The 27,227-nt window shown below is 34.2% G+C and overlaps 1 protein-coding gene across 1 annotated transcript in view; it reads right to left on the reverse strand.

The window, feature by feature from the left end:
- Positions 1–10,967: 10,967 nt before the first annotated feature.
- Positions 10,968–27,227, reverse strand: part of LOC148956491 (uncharacterized) — a 62,079-nt gene continuing 45,819 nt past the window's right edge. Inside the window, exons 5-7 of the mRNA XM_089091037.1 lie at positions 16,051–16,244; positions 13,218–14,197; positions 10,968–11,349 (exon numbers count right to left, since the gene is read on the reverse strand). Coding sequence (XP_088947163.1) covers positions 11,180–11,349; positions 13,218–14,197; positions 16,051–16,244 — 1,344 coding nt within the window. The 3' untranslated portion in view covers positions 10,968–11,179. The remainder of the gene's footprint in view (positions 11,350–13,217; positions 14,198–16,050; positions 16,245–27,227) is intronic.

Genomic DNA, 27,227 nt, shown 5'->3' on the forward strand with positions numbered 1-27,227 from the left:
GTGAAGGCCGCTTAAGCTCCATTTTCATTGGTTTCGTTCGGACAGTGGATTTATCCTTAAAGGGCTGGACACACCTAACCTTTTTGTCACAGATTTGTCAAATCGCCACCGAATTGCAAAGAAAATTACAGCGATTTTAGCTTGAAAATTTCTTTATTTTTGGTATCGATTTATAAAACAAGACCGAATTTCATCGTGATCATCATAAAAAGAAACAAAAAAGAAGAAAACAAAGCGAAGGATATCAAACTTGAAAGAAAGTCAACGACATTTGTCTTTAATGTAAAACCTAGTTATTGAAATCCTGATCATGGAGGTACAGCCACGTCCTTAATATACTATTGGATGTCCAATAAGCAATGGATACCCAATCCAGTATTGATAAATTACATTTGAATACTGGTGTCCATGACGTTTAGTTCTGAAAGTCTTGCACGATGGGCACTGTTTTCCTATTTTACAATGTTAACATAGGTCAGATATTTGGGTGCCTTTTGGCTATTTATGAGAAGCTAATGCGTGCTAGAAGTCTGATAAACTGAGAACAAACTAGCCCAAGCACCAAATTGATTGGTACCATAAAATTATTTGAGCTGGACGTCTCTATTGCAAACATTTTGTCTCCACTTTAAATTACATTCAGCCTCAAGGGGTTTAACCTATGGTGTCGCAGCTACTCTGGCTATATCGCTCTTAAATCTAGTTGACTTGTCGTAACTCCTGTTAGTAATCAGAGTCAGATTAAAGACCAAGTAAAGCCAGTTTATAAGAATTACGGTTATGGATTTAAGAATTTTTTTACAAAGTTTGTCTTGCTTTTTAAAGTGTTCTAAAAGGGCTCTATTTAAGTTTCTATAAAATCCATAGCTGAGATTCTAATAATTGCATTACTTTAAAAAAAGAAGCTAACTTTTGAATGTACGGACCTCATCAGACCTATGTTTGACTTGAAAGCAGTCAAATCAATAATATTCGAAAATCATGCTTTAGGTACCGTAGTTCAGGGTGTGTCCGGACCCTGAACTGCGGTAATTACAGACTATAATCATGTCAGCTATAGTTCTGAAAATGGAATTTTCAGATTACCAGTTTACTCCCAATAATAAAGCAATTTAGTAAATTTGCCTAACCGCAAGACATTATCCACACGGCTCTTGAGACAAGGGTGTAAAAATCATTAAAATCTTCGTTATTCATGCAACTGATTTATTATACAAAATATAAGCATATTTGACCTTAGCTGTATTATCAGCTTGAATCTTCGAGGGATTGTTCCTTAGACCAAGTTTACTTTTAAACTTTGTGGTGGGGGGGGGGAGTTACTAAGGGGTCTGATCAAACTTTATCTCCAATCAGTTTGAAACTATTTACAAAAAATAGATTAGCGATCAAAAAGGGCTAAAAAGTTGTTTGTTCTTAATTGGCTTCAATGTTGTGTTCCAAATGCTTAGATCAAGGATTTCCAAAAAGTTTAAAATCATATCTTCGAGCATTTGGCCTAATAATACCCTAATGGACCCAAAGAAATATTTTCCCTAAAACACTGGTGGTGAGGCCATTGCATACATGGAATTAAAGACAAACTTAAATTCCTTTCCAGATACTTGAATCGCATTACAGGAGCAACGATTTGATTTTTTGCTTCTTTTTCCCTAGTCTGGCTATTTCTGCTTGTTGAAAGAAAGTGATAAGGGTCTGTTTATTGAAATAAAGTTTCCATAGTACTTATGGGGAATGCAGACCTCAGGCTGGATTGATGAATATAAAAGTACACTTGGAAAGCTACGTAAAACTCTTTTGCCTCGGACCAAAAAGTAGTATTTCGCCAGTAATTGACCCAGGGCTTACAGTGTGTGAGTTGAAGTGGAACTGTATAGTCTATGTCAGGGAGGACTGTTTGAATTCATACAGCTAAGCTTACGGTCCATCGAGCCCTGTTTCTGCTTTAAGTCAGAAAACTCCGATCTAGCAGGTAAACAGGCAGGCACCAGTTTAAAATTGAAGTTGGTCAAAAACAAATAGTGCCTAAGATCTGGGGCGGCTACCTAATCCCATCACCAAAGGATTAGGAGCTTTTTCTTTGCTACTTTCAAATTTATGATATTGGAAAGTTGGCCTACAGATAAAAAATTAGCCCTTGAAATCAGACTTGTCAATTTTTTTTGATGAGCTTATCAATATATAAGACACCAGCATTTTCTTACGAAATTCGTTCATGCTATATACCATTTTCGGAATAAAAATCTATTACAATTTAAAGACTTGAGAATAACGTTCAGCTGGTAGACAGCGGTTATTTTTACTGAATAAGGCCTTGCCAATGTTCCTAGTTGGTGTAGATATTGTTGGTTCCTAATATGTATTTTGGGATAAGACAAATAACTTGTCTACATTTCTTTCGTTTAAATATACTTAAGGATAAGTACACTTATCTCCGTGCTGTTAGGCAGCGATTATAAATAAAAATGCATCATAATGATGTAGCTTTGCAAGTGTTATAGATGAGAGTAGCTGCAGCGACATGATTCGAAAAGCTAGGGATAGATAAATAATACTAATTAGACTCTTAAAATGATATTTTAAGTTTTAATCCATAAAAAAGAACAACGATTAATAAGGATGAGGCGCAACTGGCAACAAAGCCAAGATAAATGATATATATATATATATATATATATATATATATATATATATATATATATATATATATATATATATATATATATATATATATATATATATATATATATATATATATATATATATATATATATACACACACACATATATATATATATATATATATATATATATATATATATATATATATATATATATATATATATATATTGATACTATGGTATCAATTCTTATACCATAGTCATCTTCTGTGGTGAAGAGTTGGCAGCTTTTGCTAGTGGGGGTACCTATTATTGGCTTCCAATGCATTTGAAAATAAAAAAATTTAGTTCCATCTCCACTAAGAAACGTGTAAGCAAGAAATGGTTGTTTGAAGACGGTCATTTTCAAGCGTGAGATGTTAGGAACTTAGTTTATCTTTGCAAATTAGTTTACCTCTTTTTGCTGTTACAAGCAGATGTGGCCTCGGTGTCCGGAGTTTAAGGGGTACTGATATCTTAGATGTCTTATTTATTGGTAATCGGTGGCAAAAAAGCAAAGCACAAGCAAGGGTTAGATCCTTGTTCCAATTTGTCTACATTTATTCTGTTTCCGATACGTTTATTGGTACGTTATGTATTTACGTTTCAGGTTCAACTGGCTGTAAAGTCAACTTAATGTTTTTAAATTTATTTCTTGGACCCCTGGCCAAAGTGTTTGTAAAATAATTATACCTTATCTTAGTGGGAAGGGTAACACAACTTTCATTTTTCCTAAAGTGAGTGATAATTCCATGAAAAGCTTCTGACGTATTTACCAGTACTGAAGTACCAAGCGTAGTTTTTCTCCAACTTCTTAAAAGTTGTCCTTAAGCTAGAAAAAATCTTTATTTCGTTTGTATCATTATAACGCATTTTATTGCAAGAAAAAGTAATTTTGTGAAAACATTCGACTTGCCACCTTTAATCGCTAAAGTGACTTGCTGTGAGGCGAAATCTTCAAAATTCAGTTATATTTTAATAAGTGTCAAATCAAAGATGATTTTCAAACAAATTCTTTCACAGGAAAGTAAAGAGCAACCTTGAAACCCGAAAAGAGCAAAAATAATTCTGCCCCATTAAGCTCTTTAAACGATCAAGCATTATAATGTGTTTCTGAAAATGATCAGCCCATTGGAATTAGTTGGAATCTGTAAGTTCATACTAAATTTCCTATTTCCCCAAAAATGTAAAGACTTGCGCAACTGAGACACATGTGTCCACGCAGACGCACTAAAATACCTGACACTTGTGCTAAACACTCGACACATATTTCGCCCAAAGTAAGAACTTTGTTATGTAATTTAAGATATTATTTTTATGCTCCGAGGAAATGTTTTCGTGTTTTAAATACTTACGGATACAAGTTTCAAATAAGTCAGAAATTTTTTTGAAGGCGACACATTTTTTGACTCTGGTTACAAATAAACAATGTTTTAGACCCTTTTATGCTTCTTGCTGTCCCACTGGGGGAGTATTTTTCTATATTTCCCAAGTAGAAAGGAGTTTTGGTACAACACACTCTCCCACTGAGACTTTCATGTACTAACACTGATTTTTAATTTCTTTTATCTTCTTTTATCTCCTTTCAATGGGTGAAAGACTACCTTTTATTGGTTTTTAGGTCCTCATTTTCTAGCTTTATCTTTATTTACAAACTACACACCGAAGAGGTTGAATTCTTTTTTTAATTCTTAGTAGTTCTTACAAAGCTGCACTTTTTAGCTGTGATGCAAAAATACTTACATCTTAATGTACTTTGACATATATTTAACTGCAATTGTGTGTGCTAAATTTATTCCCTAAAAAATCCTTCAACCAATTTTTTATGTAATTTGGATTTTTTTCCATTTGTATATTTCTTGTGAGGCGATTTTTGTTCCATTGGAATTCATTCTACTAAGAAGAATGCACATACTTTTGGCTTTTTTTTTTTACTTTTATTTATATAATAAACAAAATATAAACTATTACAGATATAACTCACTACGCTAGGGAAAATTTTAAATTTTGCTAACGCGTAGAGATACAAGAGGACCTCCGCTCTTAAAAAGGATCCTTATATTCCTTCTATATTTTTACTCATTTTTGAATAATAGTTATACCAAAGACTTTTCAATTTTCAGAATTTCGACATTTTATGACACTGAACCTTTATTTTTTTTTTCAGTTCGCTGAAAAAATATACTTTCTCAGCAATGAGGCAAAAATACTTATGCGCTGAAGTCCTTTTTTTAGTTAAGACGAATTTGTATACTATATTCCTTCCCTGAAAAAATACCCTCACCCCTTTTTCCATGTAATCTGAAATTCTTATTTTATTTATTCTTCTTTTGAGGCGTCGAGGATTTTTGTTTGATTTTGATTCATGCTATTAAGAAGCCTCACATACTTAATATGAAACCCCACCATTCAAAATTGCTGATTATTTCTTTTTTCTTTTCATCTTTATTTTAATAATAATCATACCTTATCGTAGTAAGAAGGCTGACAGAGTCATCCATACTGCTCCTAAAATTTTCTGTATATTACCAAACAATAAAATTACTTTTTAATATCTATTTCGCCTATCATTTAAGTTTTAATGATAACTTCGCTCAGTTATCTAAGAACGTTAAGATAGTTCTAGACCCTGTTCTTTGTTTAATTAGTCCAATATTTACTTTTGTATCCTTGTTTTTATGTCTATTTAAAAAAAATTCTACCTTATCCTAGTAATAATGGTGAGGCAGCTTTAATCACTTTATAAAGTGTCTTATAATAACAAGTCCTAGCAGCCAAAACTTTAAAACCACTCTACACGGCTTGCCTTTGAAGAAAAATTAACAAATGTTACCTTTCCTTTTTCATTGTTTTTCCCTCCATTTCTTCCTTCGATTTTAAACGATTTTTTTAAGTGGTAGTAAGGTGGCTGTAAATGGTAGTAACTTTGGCTTATCCTGTATCTTTACTTAGACAGCGCTATTGCGCTGCCTATGATTTTTGTTTCAGCTTTGTGTACCCCGCTGATATCAATGCTATTTATTAATGTAGTTCGGCGAATCCACGAGCAAACCAATTTAATGAAAAATCATAAATAATTTTTCAATAAAACCCGTATTTTATTGTTTTAGTACTGAGAAGACAAAAATTTGACGCAGAGTCAAATCCATTCAAAATTAAAAGCAAATGAATAGCACGATGCCCGGGGCTTTTAGAAAAGAGCTTGGTTCAATTATGAGACTGAGCATCCTGTGCTGGGCGTGGGGGTTGGGGAAACTGGAGGGGGGTATGTACTGCAGAATTAGTAGTGAATCAGGCTGAAAAAGCCAAATGTATACGACATTCACCTTTGCCCATCTTAAGGCTTGTTTACACTATACTACTGTCGGCTGCAGCAGCTCACTGCTGAAAATTTTAGTAAAAGCAAGCACCAGCACTTATATTTATGACTGTTTTATGAGTGTCTATTGTTTGTTATGTATTGCCTAACGTTTTCGGCTTCACCATTTTCTGTATTTGTTAAATAATTACTTTTCTTTGCTACCAATTGAATAGCACCTACTTCAATACCAACCCTCTAGCCCTTCCCCCAATACAAATACTTTAAATACGTCCCTGAACGTCATTGCAATACTGATGTATGTAAAAATGACATCCCTCACATAAATATTTTTTCCAAAATTAAGGCTCTTAACGAGTTTTCTCAAACTTCTGACCTATCTAGATCGTTTTTTTAGGCCAGAATATCCCAGGCTGCCAATTTTCCCGAAAAAATATGGAGCCCTTTTGGAGAAAAAATACATACATAAATAAATATACAATTACTACTCGTTTATAAATATAGTATATATATATATATATATATATATATATATATATATATATATATATATATATATATATATATATATATATATATATATATATAGTCTCAAAACTATTTTTGCTTTTTCTTCCAAATCCAAGTGTGATTTTATTTGAATAGTAATGAAAACGATTCATACTAAAAAGTACGAAAGATATGTATACATCCCTTCTACAATTGAATCATCTTTTATTTATCTTAGGTTTTTCGAGCATATCTGTACTTCTGCATCAATCTAATCACGTTTCATTTATATTATATTTTCTTTCAAGTTAAATTTTATCTTTCTTACTAGACTGATTTTATTCAAATAATAATTTTCAGGCAACCCCCTCCCTCTCAGAAAGGGTGATTGTACATGCTCAGTATTCACTTTAAGATGTTTTACTAACTGAAAAATACGAAATAGAAATGTTTTAAACTCATAGTGGGAATATTAATTCCTCTTGAGTTACACGGCTTGCCTAAGAAATAAGATTCTTTTTGATTAAGTATTGCGAAATTTAAGCCCCACGAGTTAGTAGAGGAAACGCAATAATGGAAAAGTCTAACTACCAGATTTCTTGGACCTAATCTCACAGCTTTTTTTCAAAGTTCTATGATCCTTCGGCTTATTGTCACGTTATGGCAACACCAAGTTTTCAAATTTAAGCAAGATTAACAAATTTCACTCTTCCTATTTCAAGAATAATACTTTTTATTTACAATTTAACAATGATTATCTCGTTTCTCGGCGACAAAAACATTCCCTATCTATGAATGTAAACACATTTCTCATTTGTACACTTCTAATCCTTTGAACTTTCAGATTTTTATAACCAATTTAGGTCAAATCATGGGCTAATTCTATGCAGGGTTAGAGTATTACACCACTCTAAACATGCCTAATTTAACCTATTTTTAAGCTATTTTAAGGACACTCATCAAAAGGACAATTGAAATATCAAGTTTCCTCAGTTCCAATTAGTAAAACTCATGTTTCTGTTGTTAAATTTCTCCCTTTTCAATTTTGTCCAGGAAATTCACATAATTTAATTTTTTCATATAATTCTGTCATTTCAAATATTGTTTCAAAGCTTTCATCATTTCATTCTTTTTTCGCGCAATTTCGCCTTCTTTTCAATTTTGTCTCTAAGTTTTCATTATTGTCAAATCTCTATCGCAGATATTTCGCCATTTTCATTTTCTCGTTCACATTATTTCGTCTTTTCAAAATTTTGTCCCACAGTTTTCACACTTTCAATCTTTTGTTCACGCGATTTCGTCGTTTCCAAATTTTGCCCTACGGTTTTCAAAGAGTTTCAGTTTTGTCGAGCAAAAATACAAATTTTCAATTTCTGAGGAGGGCATTTCGATTTTTTGTTCATTTTTTGTGGAGGAAATTCCCATATGTTCATTTTATTATCAAGTTTCCGCATTTTCAAATTTGGTCGAAGAAATTCAAAAATTATCAAATTTATTCATGTAATTTTTTCATTTTGTGTTTCTTTAGTGGATTTTGGTGTGTTAATCTCTGGTTTTGACTAGACAGGTGTTATAATGCACCTGTGTAGACACAGGTGTCTCAGTTGAGAGAGGAAATTGGGGAAATAGGAAATTTGGCATTAAATGGTAAATTCTAATTTATGTAATATAAGCACACTATATTATATAGCATCGGTAAAAAGTTATTGGTTAATAGAGCATTTGACTGGAACCAAGGCTTTTATTTAGCTTTGATAGAAATTTAAAGACACCCTACTTCCCATGCTTCAGAAAATTCATGGATAATATATAATTTGATCCATATTTTTGCATATTAGGGGTGGGTGTGTAGGGGTGAAGTGAAGTGAAATGCTTTTAGGGATGATAGAAGTTAGTATTTAAAAACTTTTTAAGTAGTCTACAGGATTTTATGGTGTTTCCTGCTGAACTAGTACCAAACCACTAAACTATTAACATTTTTTTTAAATATAAAAGTATTGAAAATTCATGCCTAAATAACTATCAAAAATTACTATAGTGCATAGAATCATCATTTATATTTGTCAATCAGTAGGTGACCCACCAATTAATTTTAAATTAAAATGAAAGGAATGTATTAAAAAGTTGTTAGAGAATACGGTACTTATGTTATAAACCTGCTCTCTTGGAAACCAATCACGAAAAACCCGCCCATTCAAGAGACCGCTATAGAGTAATGCAATGCAAGGCGTAGTTTTCATTGCGTTAACGATATTCAAACTGTTCTTTTTTGGGGTTTAGGGGGGGGGGAAGGTACCGGTACCTAAGTTTGGTTAAGTTATGTATTTAACATATGCTGTGCTTTACCCCCCCCCCTCTTTTAGTGTGTTAAAGAGGGCGATACAAGCCCTCTTATTGGTGTTAATTTTGATTCGTTTTAAATTTGACTGGACATTTTAGTATCTGTTCCTTTTTGGTTTTAGGTATTCATCCATTGCATTCTTGTATTTTTAAGTTTCATGTGATTAATCGTTTTAATTTTGCTTATTTTAGGGTTTAAGTTCAGAAGTCTAACTTATTATGCTAATTTATTATTTGAATGTTATGATTTGACTTTACTTTGAAAATACTTTTTTAGGGAAAAGTTTTTTTTTAATTACTCTCTGCTCGTTTTTAAATTATATAATTTTACAATGGTTGACTGCCTTGTTTTATTCCTATATTAATTACCAAAAACTTGAAATGCCTTCACCCGGGATCACAACTCTACTTTGTAAGCGACCATACACAGAAAGTACAAATTTAACTAGAGTTTTGGTCTAATTAGACCAAATAGAGAAGTTTGACGGACTCCCTACTTGGCCTTCCAAAAGCCCTTCTGGAATATTTAATTTCTATGATGCAGAACTATTTCCATCCAATTGTTCAAAAGAAGGTAGCCATTGTCCAAGACCTGGAGTATTGCTGTTGTCAGTTAGTTTTACCCCAAAATTTAAATTTTTTCTTTGTTAACTTTCAGTATTTTCTTGCATTACCTAACTGGTATAACCGTATAGGTTTTTCTATCCCTCTAAAAAGTAAAACCGTTATTTGGTGAATTACTGTAATAAATGAAATTACAGCGATTGATTCTTTTTGAATAGCGAAAGTTTCATTTTGTGCGAATTAGTTCGAGCAATAACTTATTTTTTAACTACACTATATTTCCCTTGTTTTGTCTTTTTATTCAAAAGATTCCCTTTAATGGCATCCCTTGAAGGAAAATTTTGTGACAGTAGGTGGGGCTAAGGTTGTCATAGATAACAGAAATAGCAGCTTTGAGTAAGTTTTTGGGTGAATAAAATTATAATAATTTGTTCTTGTCCTGCACCGATGCAGACCTTTGCTTGAGGGAAAAGGTCTGGGAACAAAAAGAGCACCTATTAAAAAAAAGAAAAATTATGTAAAAAAAAATTAGGCTACGGGATAAATCATAAAAATATTTAAATTGCAGGACGAGAGCACGAAAGTCCACTCTCTATTTAAGTATTGGCCCCAAACTGTTGATAAACCTTTTGGGAGTAGATAAAAGCTTCTACAAATGTTGATCCTGTAACAATTGCTGAAGTTGTGCTTGTACATTCTAACTTCGATTGAGCTTGGGTTTGGAGGCACGCTCATTCCTTTTCTTTAATTATTAATAAATTTTAAGTTTTTTAAAACTTTCATTCTATTGTGTAATAGTTTGTTATAGAACCAAAATATTTAAAAGAAGGGTTAGAACAGCCAAGTCGAACTAACTTCTCAAAACACTCATTTACTGATTTTTGAGTCCGTTCTAGTTGCCAAAATTTCAAAATATTAAAAAAACTACAAGGAAAGATTTAAGTAAAAAAGTATACAGTATATGAATTCATAGCTAGGACTATTTGAGTGTGAGTCTCAAATTTGAAAAAATGTCAAAAACAGGTCAATTATTTGAAAAAAAAACATGCAAAATTTCAGGCATCACTGAAAAACCATGATATTTCGCGATGAGTGTTGTCGAAGGTATAGGTGGAAGGGGTTTAAATATCCCTTATCCTTATCTAAGTAATTGATTTGATGCTGGCTATCTTTTTGGAAGCATGGGGTATTTTAACGTTAGAATATCAAGTGATATTGTATGTCATATGTATCTAAAAGGAAGATTTAGTTCTACAAAAAAATCCGATGTTCTGACGTTCCGTCCAAGCAAATTAAGTTAATACTCAATGTGTTAATTAAGGTGAAGTATAGACCAGTGGACCAATTCATCAATATAGATTCGTTTTCATTTTTTTTTTGAAGAAAATTATTAATTTAAGTAAATTTCCCCTCCCCCCATTTCTTACGAGAAAAATAAACAGACTTTATTCACGTCTGAGGCCTAAATCAAGTTATGTCAATCACATTAATTTTTTTCTCGGGTCTGATTGCGGCTAGTGATTAGTTGTTTACTGTTTTGGTTTGCTTCTGTGATTGAACACTATAGAACAGCATAATATCTAAATAACCCAATGTATTAATAATAATTTATAATTTGGATGAAAAAAAGTGAAAATCTGAAATATATGGCTATAATAATATAATTGATCTCTAAATCAATGCCATTTTCGCAGTTCTTGGTTTAAAGATGGAGTCTAGTTGGGAAAACATAGAACAATCTAGGAATTAAGAAAACAGCACACAGGTGGAAAAAAAATATTGATCGGCCAGGTGGCATCTCTAAAGATCACATTGCTTCGTGTGTAAGGGTTAAGGTAGATATATGTGATGATGATAGAGCATCAGAGAGAGTGGCTAAGCCCAAGGATAGTCTCATGTTCTGCCTCTTTCTTTTAACCGTCATTTGATTATCTAGATGATGGATTTGCATTCCATGTTTCAGATATAGTAGGAGTCCTAAAATAGAAAGATTAGAATTACGATTGGATATCTTCCTCCAGTAGTCTCTCTTCAAAATTTTACCTATTTCTACAAAAACTTTTACGATGAAGTACCGTATTCGAAAAACCTAAGCTTATTAGTGGACTAATATTGCAATTGTTTCTTCTACTAGTCCGAAACAATATTTTCCAACAATTTAAAACTATACATCAAATTTGTACATTTCAATTCATTTACTTCCGGATAGTTTACAATACAAATTACAATGACACTGTGTCTTCGTTACCATAATCACGAGTAGAACTATTGTTTTTATTAATAAAAATGAATTCAACTTAAAATAGTATTTGAGGATTTATTTTCGTTTTTAATTAGGATAAATTTCTGTAAATTCAGGAATAGACTGCATCTATATTCAAATCCCAAGGGATGGCGAATACTCGGGACTTCCCTTTCTTAGATATTTAGTAAGAGTTGTATTGAACAGATGTTTTGTCTACCAAATGTCTTCGACCTTGGTTTTTGCATCGTTTTTCCTTCGTAAAAGACGGCTTAAGGGCTGCTACGCCTCCTTACACTCTTTGCCCGTATCTTGATGTTGTCCCTCTTCGTTTTCTAGGATCGTCAATTTAGTATCTGAGCCATCACGAACGTTGCCTAGGTTTAAATAGGTGGTTTTTGGACCTTCGATCCTCGTATACTTTTTTATCAAGACATTATATTTACAGTCTTCTATTTGTGTGTTTTTTTTTCTTACGAATGATTTGCATTCTCATGCTTGAAAATTTCTTTTGTATACATTCAACGTACCTAACTTGATTAGTCACCTTATTTTTCAGTGGAAAGAAAAAAGTGCATATCATTACTTTGAAACAATTGTTATAAAGGCAAGCGCACATCGTTTATTCTTTGTGTTATTTTTTTCATTCGTTTTGTAGCTAAATTATTCAAGCTAGAGACTTGAAAATTTCTTGAAATAATCTAAAAACCAAGAGAATAGTACAGAAATTTGTTTTAGATTCAAGTCTTGCACCCTATAGGTTCCTAGCTATAAAAAGGGTGGGGGGTTGAATGAATTCAACACCTAATATGTTCTGATTAAGAACAGTCATCCATTAGCCGAAAAATTAAAATTAAATACTTACTGCTTAAAATTCTTGTACAAAGATGGTAAACCAAAATTTCCTAGACCCAGCAGACATTTAATACGTAAATAATTTAGGAAAAAAGATCCAGAGGATTAACAACAATTTTCTGTAATTTATTCGAAAATATTTTGTATATTTACCACTGAAAGACGGCTTAAAGGAAGTATGTGAAAGATTAAACTCATTTGGAATAGTCCAAGTGTTCTAACCTAAAAATGGTTCCCTTTTAAAAAACTGCTATGGTTTATTCCTTTCCATTTGCCCTTGAGTGAAAATGCAAGCTCAGTAGCGACTATGAAAAGCAACATTCCTGCTAGAATAGTCAACTATAACTAAAAAAAAAAAAAAAAAAAATCCACTTGCCTTGTTTAAAACGTTAAAATTAAGTAACGTTGTAACATTAACTTTAATTCTTGCACATATCACAATACATTGAGCATCTTTATTCACGATCTAAAGATTATGCACCATTATTTGTAGTTTATTTTGCGTTATTTGGCATCCTGCTGTAAGTGTTTTAGAAACAAAAACTAAATAAAGTAGCCTGAAGCAGGCCTCTATGGAATGATACATTTACAAATATGGTTTAAAGAATAAAGGAACTTTTCAAGCCGTGACGTAAACATTTACGTGAGGTAAGCATTGCGATGTTCCGCTTGTTTTAAATATTTTATTGTTCCCGAATCCGCATCAGCGTTATACTTTTTAAAGCTCAATAGTAAAAATCAATCTTACCGACAAGGAACGGAGGCAAAGCTAGCAGCCAACAGCTGACTGCCAAAGTCGCTGCTAACATCCAATAAAGACTAATTGTAATTGCTGAAAGGATAATGACAAATTGGTTATTCAACAAACTTCTGCTTCCTTGTGAGTCCAACCTGGCGATAGGCTCAAAGCACTCCAGTGCATTTCTTTTAGGTTTAAGCAGTGCAAAGATAATCGGAAGGAAAAAGAAGGCACAACCAGGAACGATCAAGAGAAAACAATAGAACACATTCTCGTCAAACATAAGCTGCACAGCTAATCCAAGAATAATCGATCCAACATTAATGCCAAGTAAAATGGCTATGGATTGTGTTTGATTCGAAAGTTTACGATTATTAATTGATTTTTCTGCCTGATAGGCCCATAAATTCTCATCAATGGAGCTGTCAAAAGCTCCAACACTATCAAGATCGTCGTTACGCAAACCTGCTTGTTTCAGGTCTTTTGTCCCTGTTTTTGTTTTTTCAAAACCTTGGTCGTATTGTTTATTATTGGCGTATTCTAAGTCAAAATTACATCTATCATCGTTTCCTTCAGTCTCAAGCCTCGTATATTTTCCAGAAATATTGAGGTTTGATATTAGTGGTTTTTCTATTTTTTTCGGAGTAATTTCGGAATACAACACCAAATTGCACAAGAATATTGTTAGTAGTCCTGAGAGCAAACACGAGGCATTAATAATTACTATTACTGGCAAAATGAAACAAGAAATACTTGCGAAACAGCTTACAATTGCAACACTGATGCCATATCCTTTAACAAAGTTACCAGTCACTGATGGAAAGTTTATTAGTAGTCCGTCTTTTATCAAATATTCGAGTTGATGGATGGCTGCAATAGAGAAATCGGTCGCAGCAAATGCTAATAGAATAATAGCGCACAAGGCATATGGAAGAACTGCAAAACGAGGTCCAGTGTTGCTGAATAGATAGATTGGCGAAGATATTTTGCTGAAAGAAAATTAAGAGTTTTTAGGCACTATTTTCTTAGATTCTACTGATCGACCTTTTGCATGTAAAAATTCGGTCAGTAACAACATTTTTGAGTCGAGAAGCAACTAGTTTCAATGTAAATTAGTTGATTATAGATGATAATTATCATCAGACATAGATTTGTTTTCATCATAAAAAGGGTCTGAAGATTTTTTTCAGGGTCCGAAGAGACCAGACCCTTTTATTTTTTTCAAGCATTTCTGTAATTTAACAATTTTCATTAAGGTAAAGAATAAGTATCTATATATGAAATATGCATCTACATGTAACTTGGTAATATTTTGAACTGTGTACAAAAAAAAATATATTGCCAGATTATGTTGGAATACTACCAGAAAAAAGGCTGTTAGAGAAAGACAAGTAAAATAAAAACAACCAGAGAAAGAAGAAGACAAGAAGTTGATATCAGTCTTATTATTTCATTCTAAGTAGCTTAAAACAGAACTCCAACCTCTCAGGGGTTTGAAATTAGAGGGGGCCAAGGTGGGATATTGCTCCTCCTGATTTTAGAAGGCACCTTTTTTCTTGTCATTGACAATAAAATTAATATTCCTTACTCTCCCTTTTTTTCATGATTTGGTGGATTTGCCATATCTCTTGACCAAATCAAAGCTACATGTCCGTACCTTTGACAGACAAAGACTATAGAAAACATAAGTTTCAATAAATAGCCATTATAATTATAAAAAACTTGAATTCTAAAGATTAAGCTAGATTAAGGTTATTAGATATTATTATAAAAAATTGTGAACAATAGCATATTCTAAATAGTAGCAGCAGGACTACTGAAACAACTATTATTGGCATTAAAGGCATTGGTAGCCTAGTATTAGTAGTACCATTAACAATAGCAGTAGTGGAAGTTGCAACAGTCCTATCAATAGAATTAGCAGTAATATTTACATAATAAGTAATCTTAATAGAAGAAGTAGCAATAATAGTAGTAGCAACACTGGCTAGAGCAGTGTTACCATCAGTGTCAGTAGTGACAGCAGAGCCCGTGGTAGATTTATTAAAAATAGTAGTAGCAGTAGGATTTGCAACATTTATAGCAATAGAAACATTGGTAGTTGCACAGCACTGGTAGCATCATAGCAGTAATAACAGAAGTAGAATTTTTATATTTATAAGCTAAATACTCAGGCTAATTTTCTCCATACGAGTAATAAAAAAATATCAGAATAATAGAAAAACAAAGTAATCTAATGAAATTATTTAATTGCTTCTTAAAAACTGGATAGGCTGCTATTATTTGATAAACACCAATCCATATTTAGAGAAAATGTGTTTATGCCTTTGTTTTTTGTTTTTTAAGTAGTGGGATAGCATTAATATGTCGTAAGTACAAGCTTATGGCTAGATTTAAAATTTATTTCAAATGTCAAGAGCTCCTGCCTGTTAAGATTTTGGTGCCCTGAGAGACTTTCACTGATCGAGCTATGATGATGTAAATTCTATTTTTAGCTGTAGCACATTTCTCTTGTTTATCAATCTAAGTTGAAAAGTAATTTCATCACCACTAAAGGCCTCTAGTTACCTTTAGGCCACCATATAATCTCAATTCTAGACCGAAGAAAATCTTAGAAAAGTCTGTCTCTGCAAACGATAAAAAAAAAAAACAGATTCCTCAGATTCTTTCCTTACGATGCATATGCTAAAATGTAGCTAAAAGTCATCAAAATTAACTATAAACAAGCAAAAATACCCCCTTCATCTAAAATTCCTAATTCAAGGAGATAATGAAAGGAAACGGTACGATGTTTGGATTTATGTTTCACGCTGTTATAAGTTGAATTTCAGTCACTACATACCGATCAGTGTTCGGAAAACAGTAGAAAAAGAATAAACCCAATAGAAAAACAGCAGGTAGAATTGTCAACGGTCGAAGATTCTTCAGCAATTGTTTTCGTTCTGGTGTTGCTTCGTTACCACGGACACAGGATAGGCACGCCAAAGCTATCCAACTTATATGCCCCAACCGGAAAAATGATCCACCATTTTCCGCCTGGATGAAAACATTAAACGTGGATTAAGTAATATGAAAATTATAAGACAACTCGTATTATTAGAACAGTAGCTTAAAGATGAAAATATTCAATATGGATTGAAAGTAATATGACCATTATAAACAACTGGTATTATTAGATAAGCACCTACAATACAACTATGGATCACTAATAATAATAGTCTTTTTTGTTTTCCTTTTTGGTCAGCATTTTTTGTGCTAATGTTGTTTTTGGTTTTTGCAAAAAGATCCATTAAAAAAGGAAGCGACTGCCCCCTCCTCAGCTCCTCGCTTGTTACTCCAAACTTTTTAATGCTTTAAAAAAGATCCTTATTGTAATAAAACAGCCCTTGTGTATCAGAAGTCGTTCTTAAAGACATTGGGCCAAAAAGTCAATCTTTAGAACAAACAGCGAGGGTCGAGGAAGGGGCATACACAGAATAATTTCTGTTTGTTTTAAGTTTTAATGCTGCTCCTCACTTTCAGCTGATTTTTTCCCCTTCTTTAATGTCCGACCGTTTTTCAAATTATTTCGGGAAATCCACCTCCTCTCTCTGTAGAAAAAATCCCCTGGAAAATCCCTCTACCACGAAATATTCCTCTCGCTCAAAGTTCTTCCATGGAAAATTCACCCCCTACTTAAATCCCGCCTGGGAAATTTAATTTTTTTTACTTTCTATTCTTTTATTACTGTTTGTTTGATATTTCATCGTTTTTCAAATCATGCCGGGAATCCCCCCCCCATTTATACGGAGAATTCTCCCAGAAAAATACCCTCCACCCCCATGAGAAGCTACCGTTCGAAAACTTTCCGTTTATTCCCCAATAACAAACACTACATGTAAAAAATGGGTAAATTGTATGACTTACAGCCCTATTCCTCTCCCCTCGTTTAAAATTTTGGCTGTAAAACTCTCCCAAGAACCTTTCTTCCCCATGGAAAAGTCTCCCCGCGGAAAATCCCCCCTGCAGAAAATTTCTCCAAAAGTATTTTCGTATATTTTTCAATAAGAAATACTATATGTAAAGCAATGGACAATTGAATGGCTTATATTCCTTTCCCCAGGGGCTGTGGGTGTAATGTCATCCCCAAAGGCACAATTATTGAAGCCTACAACTATGCTGAATCAAATGGCTATCTTAGAATTTCGATCGAATGTCATTCGGGGAAAAATTGGAGAAGGGGAATAGTTGCCTGCCAATATTTTTCAGTCACTTAAAAAAAGCAATAAAACTTAAAGAGCACTCCCAATCTTCTAGGAACATTGGTCCGATATGAGCCGTCCTGGATAAAAACACACAAAAAACAAACCAATAAACGCGTATCTGTAATCTTTTTCTGGCCAAAAATTTAAAATTTCACATTTTTGTAGAAAGGAGTTTGAAACCTCTACAATAAGCTTCTCTTATATGCTGAATCTGATGACGTGATTTTGTTAAGATCACTTGAAGTTTTGGGGGCGTTTCCGCCTTTTCCAAAAATCAGGTAAATTTTCTCAGGCTCAAAGCTTTTGATGGGTAGGAAAATGAATGATTGTTCTTTAGGTTTGTAGAGTTAAAAGTTCAAGAATAAGCTTTAAAATTAATACTAATAAACAGAAATCTCTTATACCAGGAATAAATGAAGGCGAAGAGTTGATGTTGAGTAACCAGAAGATTTATCACGTGCATAGCCTTACTTACCGGATAGTCATAGGCAGCGCAACCGTGCTGCCTAAGTAAACAACGATATTGGCACAATATATTATTTATTTATTTATTTGTCTTTCCTTTAGACCAGCGCACTTTGTATCGAAGAAGTTGTCGTAGAAACTTGGAAAAGGGCTCATTCGATTGGAAATTGGAATGGCCAGTGCCCTTTTTAATAGTCGAAAGTGATTGGAAGGCAACTAACCCCCCTTCCACGCCCACCATTTCCCCAAACACATCCAAATAACATTTTGAGATAGCCATTTTGTTTAGCGTAATTGATTTCCAGATAGAAATTGTGTTATTGAGGAGGACACTCCTCCACAGCCCTAAGGGCAAGGGTTGTAAGTTATGCCCTGGGGGCATGTAAGATTTTTATAGAAAGCTTTGTCGTAAAAACTTCAAAAACGGCTCATTCGATTGGAAATTAACAGGGCTACAGCCCTTTTGAATAGTCCAAAGTGATTGAAGGGCCACTAACCCCCCCCCTCTCACGCCCACCTTTCCCCCAAACACATCCAATCAAAATTTGAGAGATAGCCATTTTGTTCAACGTAGTTGAAAGTTCTGGAAATTACGTCTTTGAGGATGACACCCCCCCCCCCACAGCCCGCAGGGCAAGGGTGGTCAGTTATGCCCTGGGGGCATGTAAGCTTTTTTTTATAGAAAGCGTTGTCGTAGGAACTTCAAAAAGGGCTCATTCAATTGGAAATTGAAATGGCTAGTGCCCTTTTTAATAGTTAAAAGTGATAGGAAGGCAACTAACACCCCTTCCACGCCCAATAACCCCCTCAGAGCCCCCGGAGCAAGGGTTGTAAGTTATGCCCTCTGGCATATAAGGTTTTTATAGATAGTGATGTTGTAGAAACTTCAAAATGGGATCATTCGATTGGATATTAGAAGGGCTTGTGCCCTTTTTAATAGTCGAAAGTGATTGGAGGAGAACTAACACCCCTCTCACCCCCATCCTTGCCCAAAAGACACCCAATAGAAATTTTGTGATAATCCGTTTGTTTAAAATAGTTAAGATGTCCGGAAATTATGTTTTTGAGAATGACACTCCCCCCCACAGCTCTCAGGGCAAGGGTTATAAGTTATGTCCTATGGGTATATAAGTTGTTTTTTTGTTATAGAAAGCGTTGTCGTAGAAACTCAAAAAGGAATCATTCGATTGGAAATTGAAACGGCTAGTGCCATTTTTAATAGTCGAAAGTGATTGGATGGTAAGTAACCCCCCTCTCGTGCCCACCATTTCCCCAAAAACATCCAATCAACATTTTGAGATATCCATTTTTTTAACGTAGTTGAAAGATCCGGAAATTAGGTCTTTGAGGATGACCACCCCCAGCCCTCAGGGCAAGGAATGTAAGTTATGCCCTGGGGGCATATAAGGTTTTTATTGAAGCCTTGTCGTGAAACTTCAAAAGGGTTCATTCGATTGGAAATTGAAAGAGCTAGTGCCTTTTTTAATAGTTGAAAGTGATTGGAGAGCAGCTAGCGCCCCTCTCACGCGCACAACTTCTCCAAACAAATACAATCAAAATTCTTAGTTAGCCATTTTGTTTAACATAGGCTGGATATTAGGTCTTTGTGGATGACAACCCCATCACAGCCCTCGGGGCAAGGGTTGTAATTTATGCGCTGGAGCATATAAGGTGTTCATAGAAAGGGTTGTCGTAGAAACTCAAAAAGGGCTCATTCGATTGGAAATTGAAAGGGATAGTGCCCTTTTAAATTATCGAAAGTGATTGGAAGGCTCTACATTTTTAAAGTAAAGATCGATGTGGGTACAATGTATTTTTTTTTTTTTTTTTTTTTTTTTTTTTTTTTTTTTTTAGACCTGGGCATTTCCCATCGAAGAAGTTCTCTTAGGAACTTCGAAAAGGGCTCATTCGATTGAAAATAGAAAGGACTAATGCCCTTTTTAATAGTCGAAAGTGATTTGAGGGCAACTAGTCCCCCTCCCACGCCCACCCTTCCATTTGCCCATTATGTTTAAAAACTAAATGTTGCCTTAAGATTATATCAAACTACACTCTATTAATGCTAATTCCCAATAAGGCATCTGAGCAGTTTCCCAAGAACGACTGAGGGTACTATGTTTAAACTTTTGGGGCTTCTTCTGCTCTTAAAATTTAATTAAATCAAAATAGTCTAAGTGTATCCAAGCTATCAAAGAAAGTTAACAGATTGTTTTCGCGAATGGTATCAAGTTTTCTATTTCAGGTCAGCTAGAGGAGGAATGAAATTACATTAAACACTACTATTTGTGTCCGGATTTTTAAAAGGGTGTATGCTGTCAAAAACTGCTGAAAATTTTTCTCCAGCATACAAATAGCAGGCTAATCTATGAAGCTTAAAAAAACGACAAGATATAAAAAATTATTTTCTCTTTCTCTGAAAAAACTACGTCAATATAAAACGAACAGAAATTAATTTAAAAATTTTTTTCCACAACATAAGTTTTTCAAAGAAAATTAACTTCATTAAACCAAAAATGAGCAAAAATAAAATCAAATAATCTCCAAAGCCTGAAACTACCACAAATCAGCATCGATAAGTACATGAAACCCAAAAATGAACAGAAATTGCAATAAATAACCGAGTCAAACTCAAAACAAGCAGAAATTAACATGAGTAGGGCTCAAAACCCCTATGCCTTCCCAATGCCAGAATATAATTTGTACTTTACTGAAAAAAAAAATACAAATGAATGTGCATTGTCAGTTTAATATATATATATTGATATTTAGTAATCAAAATGTTAATATTATTTTTTTATTAAAGTTATAAAAATAAAAACATTTATATTTTTTCAGTAAAGGGCAAATTATGTTCTGGCCTTGGGAAGACATAGGGGTTTTGAGCCCTACTCATGTTAATTTCTGCTCGTTTTGAGTTTGACTCGGTTATTTATTGTAAATTTTGTTCGTTTTGGGTTTTATTTATTTATAGATGCTGATTTGTGGTAGTTTCATGCTTTTTAGATTATTTGATTTTATTTTTGCTCATTTTTGGTTTAATGGAGTTCTCTATTTTTTTTTGAAAAACTTATTTGGTGGAAAAAGTTTTTTTTAATTAATATTCAAAATGGTCTACCCCGCCCGTCACTTTCTCTATAAGCTCCCGAATCATGTATTACAACATCATACGAATATTCAAATACTAAAAAATCATATATTAATATACTAGAGATTTCACTGAAGATCGTGTCCAAAGATTCGCACACAAGGAAACAGGCTTCCAACGATATGTTCATCAAACAAATTTATCTCATAAAAAAAAAACACACAAACAGAAATGTTCCCATTGATCTCTATAGCCCGTTTCATCCTGGCCATTTTTAGTCATTTTTTTGTGTATAATATATTCGGGTTATTGGAAAATGTGTCATTGCAAATAGTGTTAATGGTATCATCAGACAATGTGCCGAAGTTTATCTGTCATCGCATTATCATCAAAGTTTTTTCTGTCATTGTAACTCATGATTACAAATTTTCTTCCGATGATAGACATGTTCACCACAGATTATTTAATCCATTGCAGATTGCAGGAATCAGCAGATATATGGTTCATATGCATTAAAAATTACCAGTCTTTCCGCTAATTATCAATCTTTCCAATGACAAACATCAAATGGACGTCCAGGGATGGTGAATACCATACGATAGTGCAATAAATAGGATGCTGGAATGTATTCTGGTGAAAATAAACATTTAAAGAAGAAAAAACAATATATTGGAAGAGAAAAATCATAAGAACTCTGATGTCCTGAAGAAAGTTTGGCACTTAAGATTTTACTCAAAAGGGTCCATCTTGGCCGCCAGGGAATTATCAGGTTGTAATAGGCTATGGAATCATAAAATCTTAGGAGCTCTATTTTACTTTTTCGATATTTCTTTTTCTAAAGTATCCGATTTTTAAACTTTTCTCAATTTGTGATTCCATCGAAATATGTTTCAGAGCATCCGTTTGTTTTTAATTCTTCTCTCTTTAATCTTCCCTGGGTACCATTTTGTGACTATCATTGGACAATGCTTAATTCTATTTATTTTTATAATATTTTAATTCTATTGATTGCGCATGCCTGCGTTTGATACATTTTTCTATGCATTCAATCGCCATGGATTCAAGTTTTGGTACTTTATTCGATGAAAGAAAAGATAATAGCACTGTGTAGGATAGAACAAAAAACGATGGAACATTTTGAAGTGAAGAGGAAAAGCAATAACACTTTGCTCAAGGCAGAGAAAAACGATAATACTTGTTGTAAGGGGGTTAGGGCAATCCTTCCTAGGAAAATTTAACCCGCAGAAAATCTCCCTCACAGAATACTTCTCCCGAAAAATTGTCCCCCAGAAAATTACCGCTCCGCATGATCTATCCCAACAATATTCCCTGGTTAATTGCAGATCTTTATTAGAAGGAAAATTGAAAGTTCTGCTCACCGCTTTAAGTCAGAGGCAATGCTGTAGTGCTTGGCCATAGTAAAGAGCCATAAGTATTCAATATGTTATTTTTTTTCAACAGAGGCACTTCATATAGAAGGGATGGTCACATAAACTTCAGAGGAGACTCATTGGATTGCATATTAAAGGTTCTAGTGCCCTTTTTAAGAGTCAAAAGTGACTGAAGGGCAACAAATGACCACCGATCCGGTTTTCCCCATCTGAAAAAATTTTTGAGATAGCCACTTTGTTCAAAATAGTCTAAAGTTTAAATGACAATGCCTTTGTGTTAGACAACCCCCCTTCCAGTCCCTGAGTCAAAGGCTGTAAGCTATACAAGTTGCCCATTCTTCGGTTGGAGCGACTTGGATCAATAATAACAGAAACTCTAAAAAACGGAATTTTGATATCAATAGATACATCAAAAGAATCAGCTTACTGATTTTAAAATATTTTAATCAAGTTTACTAATATTTGGGAAACACGCCCTAAAGCTCAAGGAATCTTAATGAAAACTCAAATCATCAAATCTTAAATTTATAGTCTTTTAATATTTTTTGAAATTTACAGTTTTAGTCACTCAATTTTTGTTGTCAATTTTAGAGAGTCTGTTCTTCAAACGAGGAAAGTGATTGAGCATTTTCTTATTACACCGCGTTTAAAAAGCCGAATTTTAAAAATAAAACTTTGAATATTTGAAATAGATCAGCAATAACTTTAGTTTTTAACAAGCAACAAGCTTTTTATTCTGATTCTAAATATATAAGATTCATTATGTTTATTGTTATCCATCAAAAGTTTCAAGTAGGAACTCTTCTCTAATTTCTGACGGAAGTCCATATATGGCCATAGAAGAGATTTAATGTCCTTGGTAAAAGCCTGGACGAGATTTAATGCCTTTGATGAAAGCATGGGAAGATATTTAATGTCCTTGGTTAAAATGTTATTTCTAGACCAATCAGATGCCTAGGATCCGTGTTCGAACAGGACCACACCTCTTTCTAGACCTGTTTGATGGTTAAATTGTTTGTTGTTTCATAGATGTTTCTATGCCTATTGAATAGGGAGAAGTTTACATCATTGCCAGATAAGAGCGAGTCTAACGGGATAGGATCATTGACACCTTTTCTAGGTCAAACAGAGATATTTCTATGCCTATCCAATCCGAAAAGAAGTTTATAACATTGCCAGATAAGAGCGAGTCTAATGGGACAGGATCATTGACACCTATTTCTAGGCTAATAGAAATTATGTTTAGAGGATTATTTGGGCGAAACAAATTAATCGATATTTTAGGAATTATTTGGACTGAAACTCTGTGGTCGTTATAGCACACAAGGTCCATTTGAACAGTGTTGTAAGGTCCCCTACCCCAACCCCCAAGGCCCCCCAACTCTTTTGCCCCCCACTTTTTTATAATACTTTTTTTTGTGCACTTGAGACACAGAAGACCCCCCTCCCTCCACCTTTTGGCCCCCCCACATTTTTTTGTATTTTTTTTTGCGCGCTTGAGACACAGAAGGGCCTCCCCTTCAGCCAACTCCCCCCCCCCATTTTTTTACACTTTTTTTGTGCGCTTGAGCCACAAAAGGGCCCCCCATTTCTTAATACTTTTGTTTGCGCGCTTGAGACACGGAAGGCCCCCCCTCCCTCCAACTTTTGGGCCCCTCCCTACATTTTTTAATACTTTTTTTTGCGCACTTGAGACACAGAAGGCCCCCTCCCCCCAAATTTTGACCCCTCCGCATTTTTAAATACTTTTTTTTTGCGCGCTTGAGACACAGAAGGTCCCCCCCTCCCCCCAACTTTTTGCCCCCCCCCATTTTTTTATATTTTTCTTGGCGCGCTTGAGACACAGAAGACCCCCTCCCCCCATTTTTTTCAATACTTTTTTTGCGCGCTTGAGACACTGAAGGCCTCCCCCTCCCTCCAACTTTTTGGGCCCCGACCCACATTTTTTTATACTCTTTTGCGTGCTTGAGACATAGAAATTAACAAACAAAAGAAGGTTTTTCATCTAATGCAGGGAACAAGTTTAAAACTTTTCCAACAACACACACACACGACATGAGAAGAAACCTAGCAAAGGAAGCAAGAAACAACAGACTTTCACACAAGTAAAATTATGAACCAGCATAAGTAAAAATATCAAATCATACGTTTCCAACAACACACACACATCATGAGAAGAAATGTAGCAAGGGAAGCAAGAAACAACAGACTTTCACACAAGTAAAATCAAGAACCAGCATAAGTAAAAATACCAAATCATAAGTTTCCAACAACACACACACAACATGAGAAGAGACCTAGCAAGGGAAGCAAGAAACAACAGACTTTCACACAAGTAAAATCATGAACCAGCATAAGAAAAATGCCAAATCATAAGTTTCCAACAACACACACACTACATGAGAAGAAACCTAGGAAGGGAAGCAATAAGCAACAGACTTTCACACAAGTCAAATCATGAACCAGCATAAGTAAAAATATCAAATCATAATTTTCCAACAACACACACACAACATGAGACGAAACCTAGCAAGGGAAGCAAGAAACAACAGACTTTCCCACAAGTAAAATCATGAACCAGCATAAGTAAAAATACCAAATCATAAGTTTCCAACAACACACACACGACATGAGAATAAACCTAGCAAAGGAAGCAAGAAACAACAGACTTTCACACAAGAAAAATAATTAACAAGCATAATTAAAAATATCAAATCATAAGTTTCCAACAACACACACACACACAACATGAAAAAAAACCTATCAAAGGAGGCAAGAAAAACTAGACTTCCACGCAATTAAAATCCAGAAGCGCAAAAAATAACATTACAGAATCAAAAGTTTCCAACAAAAAACACAAGACTTGAGAAGGAACAGAGCACAGGAAGCAAGAAACAGCAAACATTCACACAAATAAAATCTTGAACCATCATAAATGAAAATATCAAATCATAAGTTTCCAACAACACACACACACAACATGAGAAGAAACCTAGCAAGGGAAGCAAGAAACAACAGCCTTTCACACAAGTAAAATCATGAACCAGCATAAGTAAAAATACCAAATGAATAATCACGGATCCGTGTTTACTTGTGTTTTTCTGTTTATTTTGACTGTTTTTACCAATTTCCCCCCTCCCCCCAACTATTTGCCCCCCCCCCATTTTGTTATACTTTTTTTTGCGCGCTTGAGACACAGAAACCCCCCCCCCCCATTTTTTTCAATACTTTTTTTGCGCGCTTGAGACACGGAAGGCCTCCCCCTCCCTCCAACTTTTTGGGCCCCGACCCACATTTTTTTATACTCTCTTGCGTGCTTGAGACAAAGAAATTAACAAACAGAAAAAGTTTTTCAGCTAAAGCAGGGAACAAGTTTAAAACTTTTCCAACAACACACACACAACATGAGAAGAAACCTAGCAAGGGAAGCAAGATACATCAGACTTTCACACAAGTAAAATAATGAACCAGCATAAGTAAAAATATCAAATCATAAGTTTCCAACACCACACACACAGCATGAGAAGAAATGTAGCAAGGGAAGCAAGGAACAATAGACTTTCACACAAGTAAAATCATGAACCAGGATAAGTAAAAATACCAAATCATAAGTGTCCAACAACAAACACAAAACATGAGAAGAAACATAGCAAGGGAAGCAAGAAACAACAGACTTTCACACAAATAAAATCATGAACCAGCATAAGTAAAAATACCAAATCATTAGTTTCCAACAACACACAGACTACATGTAAAGAAACATAGGAAAGTAAGCTAGAAAAAACATAATTACACGAACGTCAAATCAAGAGCCAGCATAAGTAAAAATACCAAATCATAAGTTTCCAACAACACACACCCTACATGAGAAGAAACCTAGCAAAGGAAGCAAGAAACAACAGACTTTCACACAAGTAAAATCATGAACTACCGAATCATAAGTTTCCAACAACACACACACACAATATGAGAAGAAACTTAGCAAGGGAAGCAAGAAACAACAGACTTTCACACAATTAAAATCAAGAACCAGAATAAGTAAAAATACCAAATCATAAGTTTCAAGCATAACACACACGACATCAGAAGAAACCTAGCAAGGAATGCAAGAAACACCAGACTTTCACACAAGTAAAATAAAGAACCAGCATAAGTAGAAATACCAAATCATAAGTTTCCAACAACACACGCACACGACATGAGAAGAAACCTAGCAAGGGAAGCAAGAAACAATAGACTTTCACACAAGTAAAATCAAGAACAAGCATAAGTAAAATTACCAAATAATAAGTTTCAAACAACACACACACAACATGAGAAGAAGCATAGCACAGGAAGCAAGAAACAGCAAACATTCACACAAATAAAATCTTGAACCATCATAAATGAAAATATCAAATCATAAGTTTCTAACAACACACACACACAACGTGAGAAGAAACCTAGCAAGGGAAGCAAGAAACAACAGCCTTTCACACAAGTAAAATCCTGAACCAGCATAAGTAAAAATACCAAATCATAAGTTTCTACACACACACAACATGAGAAGAAACCTAGCAAGGGAAGCAAGAAACAACAGCCTTTCACACAAGTAAAATCATGAACCAGCATAAGTAAAAATACCAAATCAATAATCACGGATCCGTTTTTATCTGTGTTTTTTTGAGAATTTTGACTGTTTGTACCAATTTTTCAAGAACAGCTCCTGACACACAAGCGCTGTTTAATGCTAAGTTCTTCAAGTTCTTTAAAAATATATCTCATTCAGATTGAACAATCTTTGTGTCTGAACAGTCTTTCTTGAAGAATTGGGATAAAAAGTCCAGCTTTAGCG

Source organism: Artemia sp. Qi Xiang Cuo, chromosome 1 (genome assembly GCF_049724085.1).
Source record: "Artemia sp. Qi Xiang Cuo chromosome 1, ASM4972408v1, whole genome shotgun sequence".
Classification (NCBI taxonomy): Eukaryota; Metazoa; Arthropoda; class Branchiopoda; order Anostraca; family Artemiidae; genus Artemia; species Artemia sp. Qi Xiang Cuo.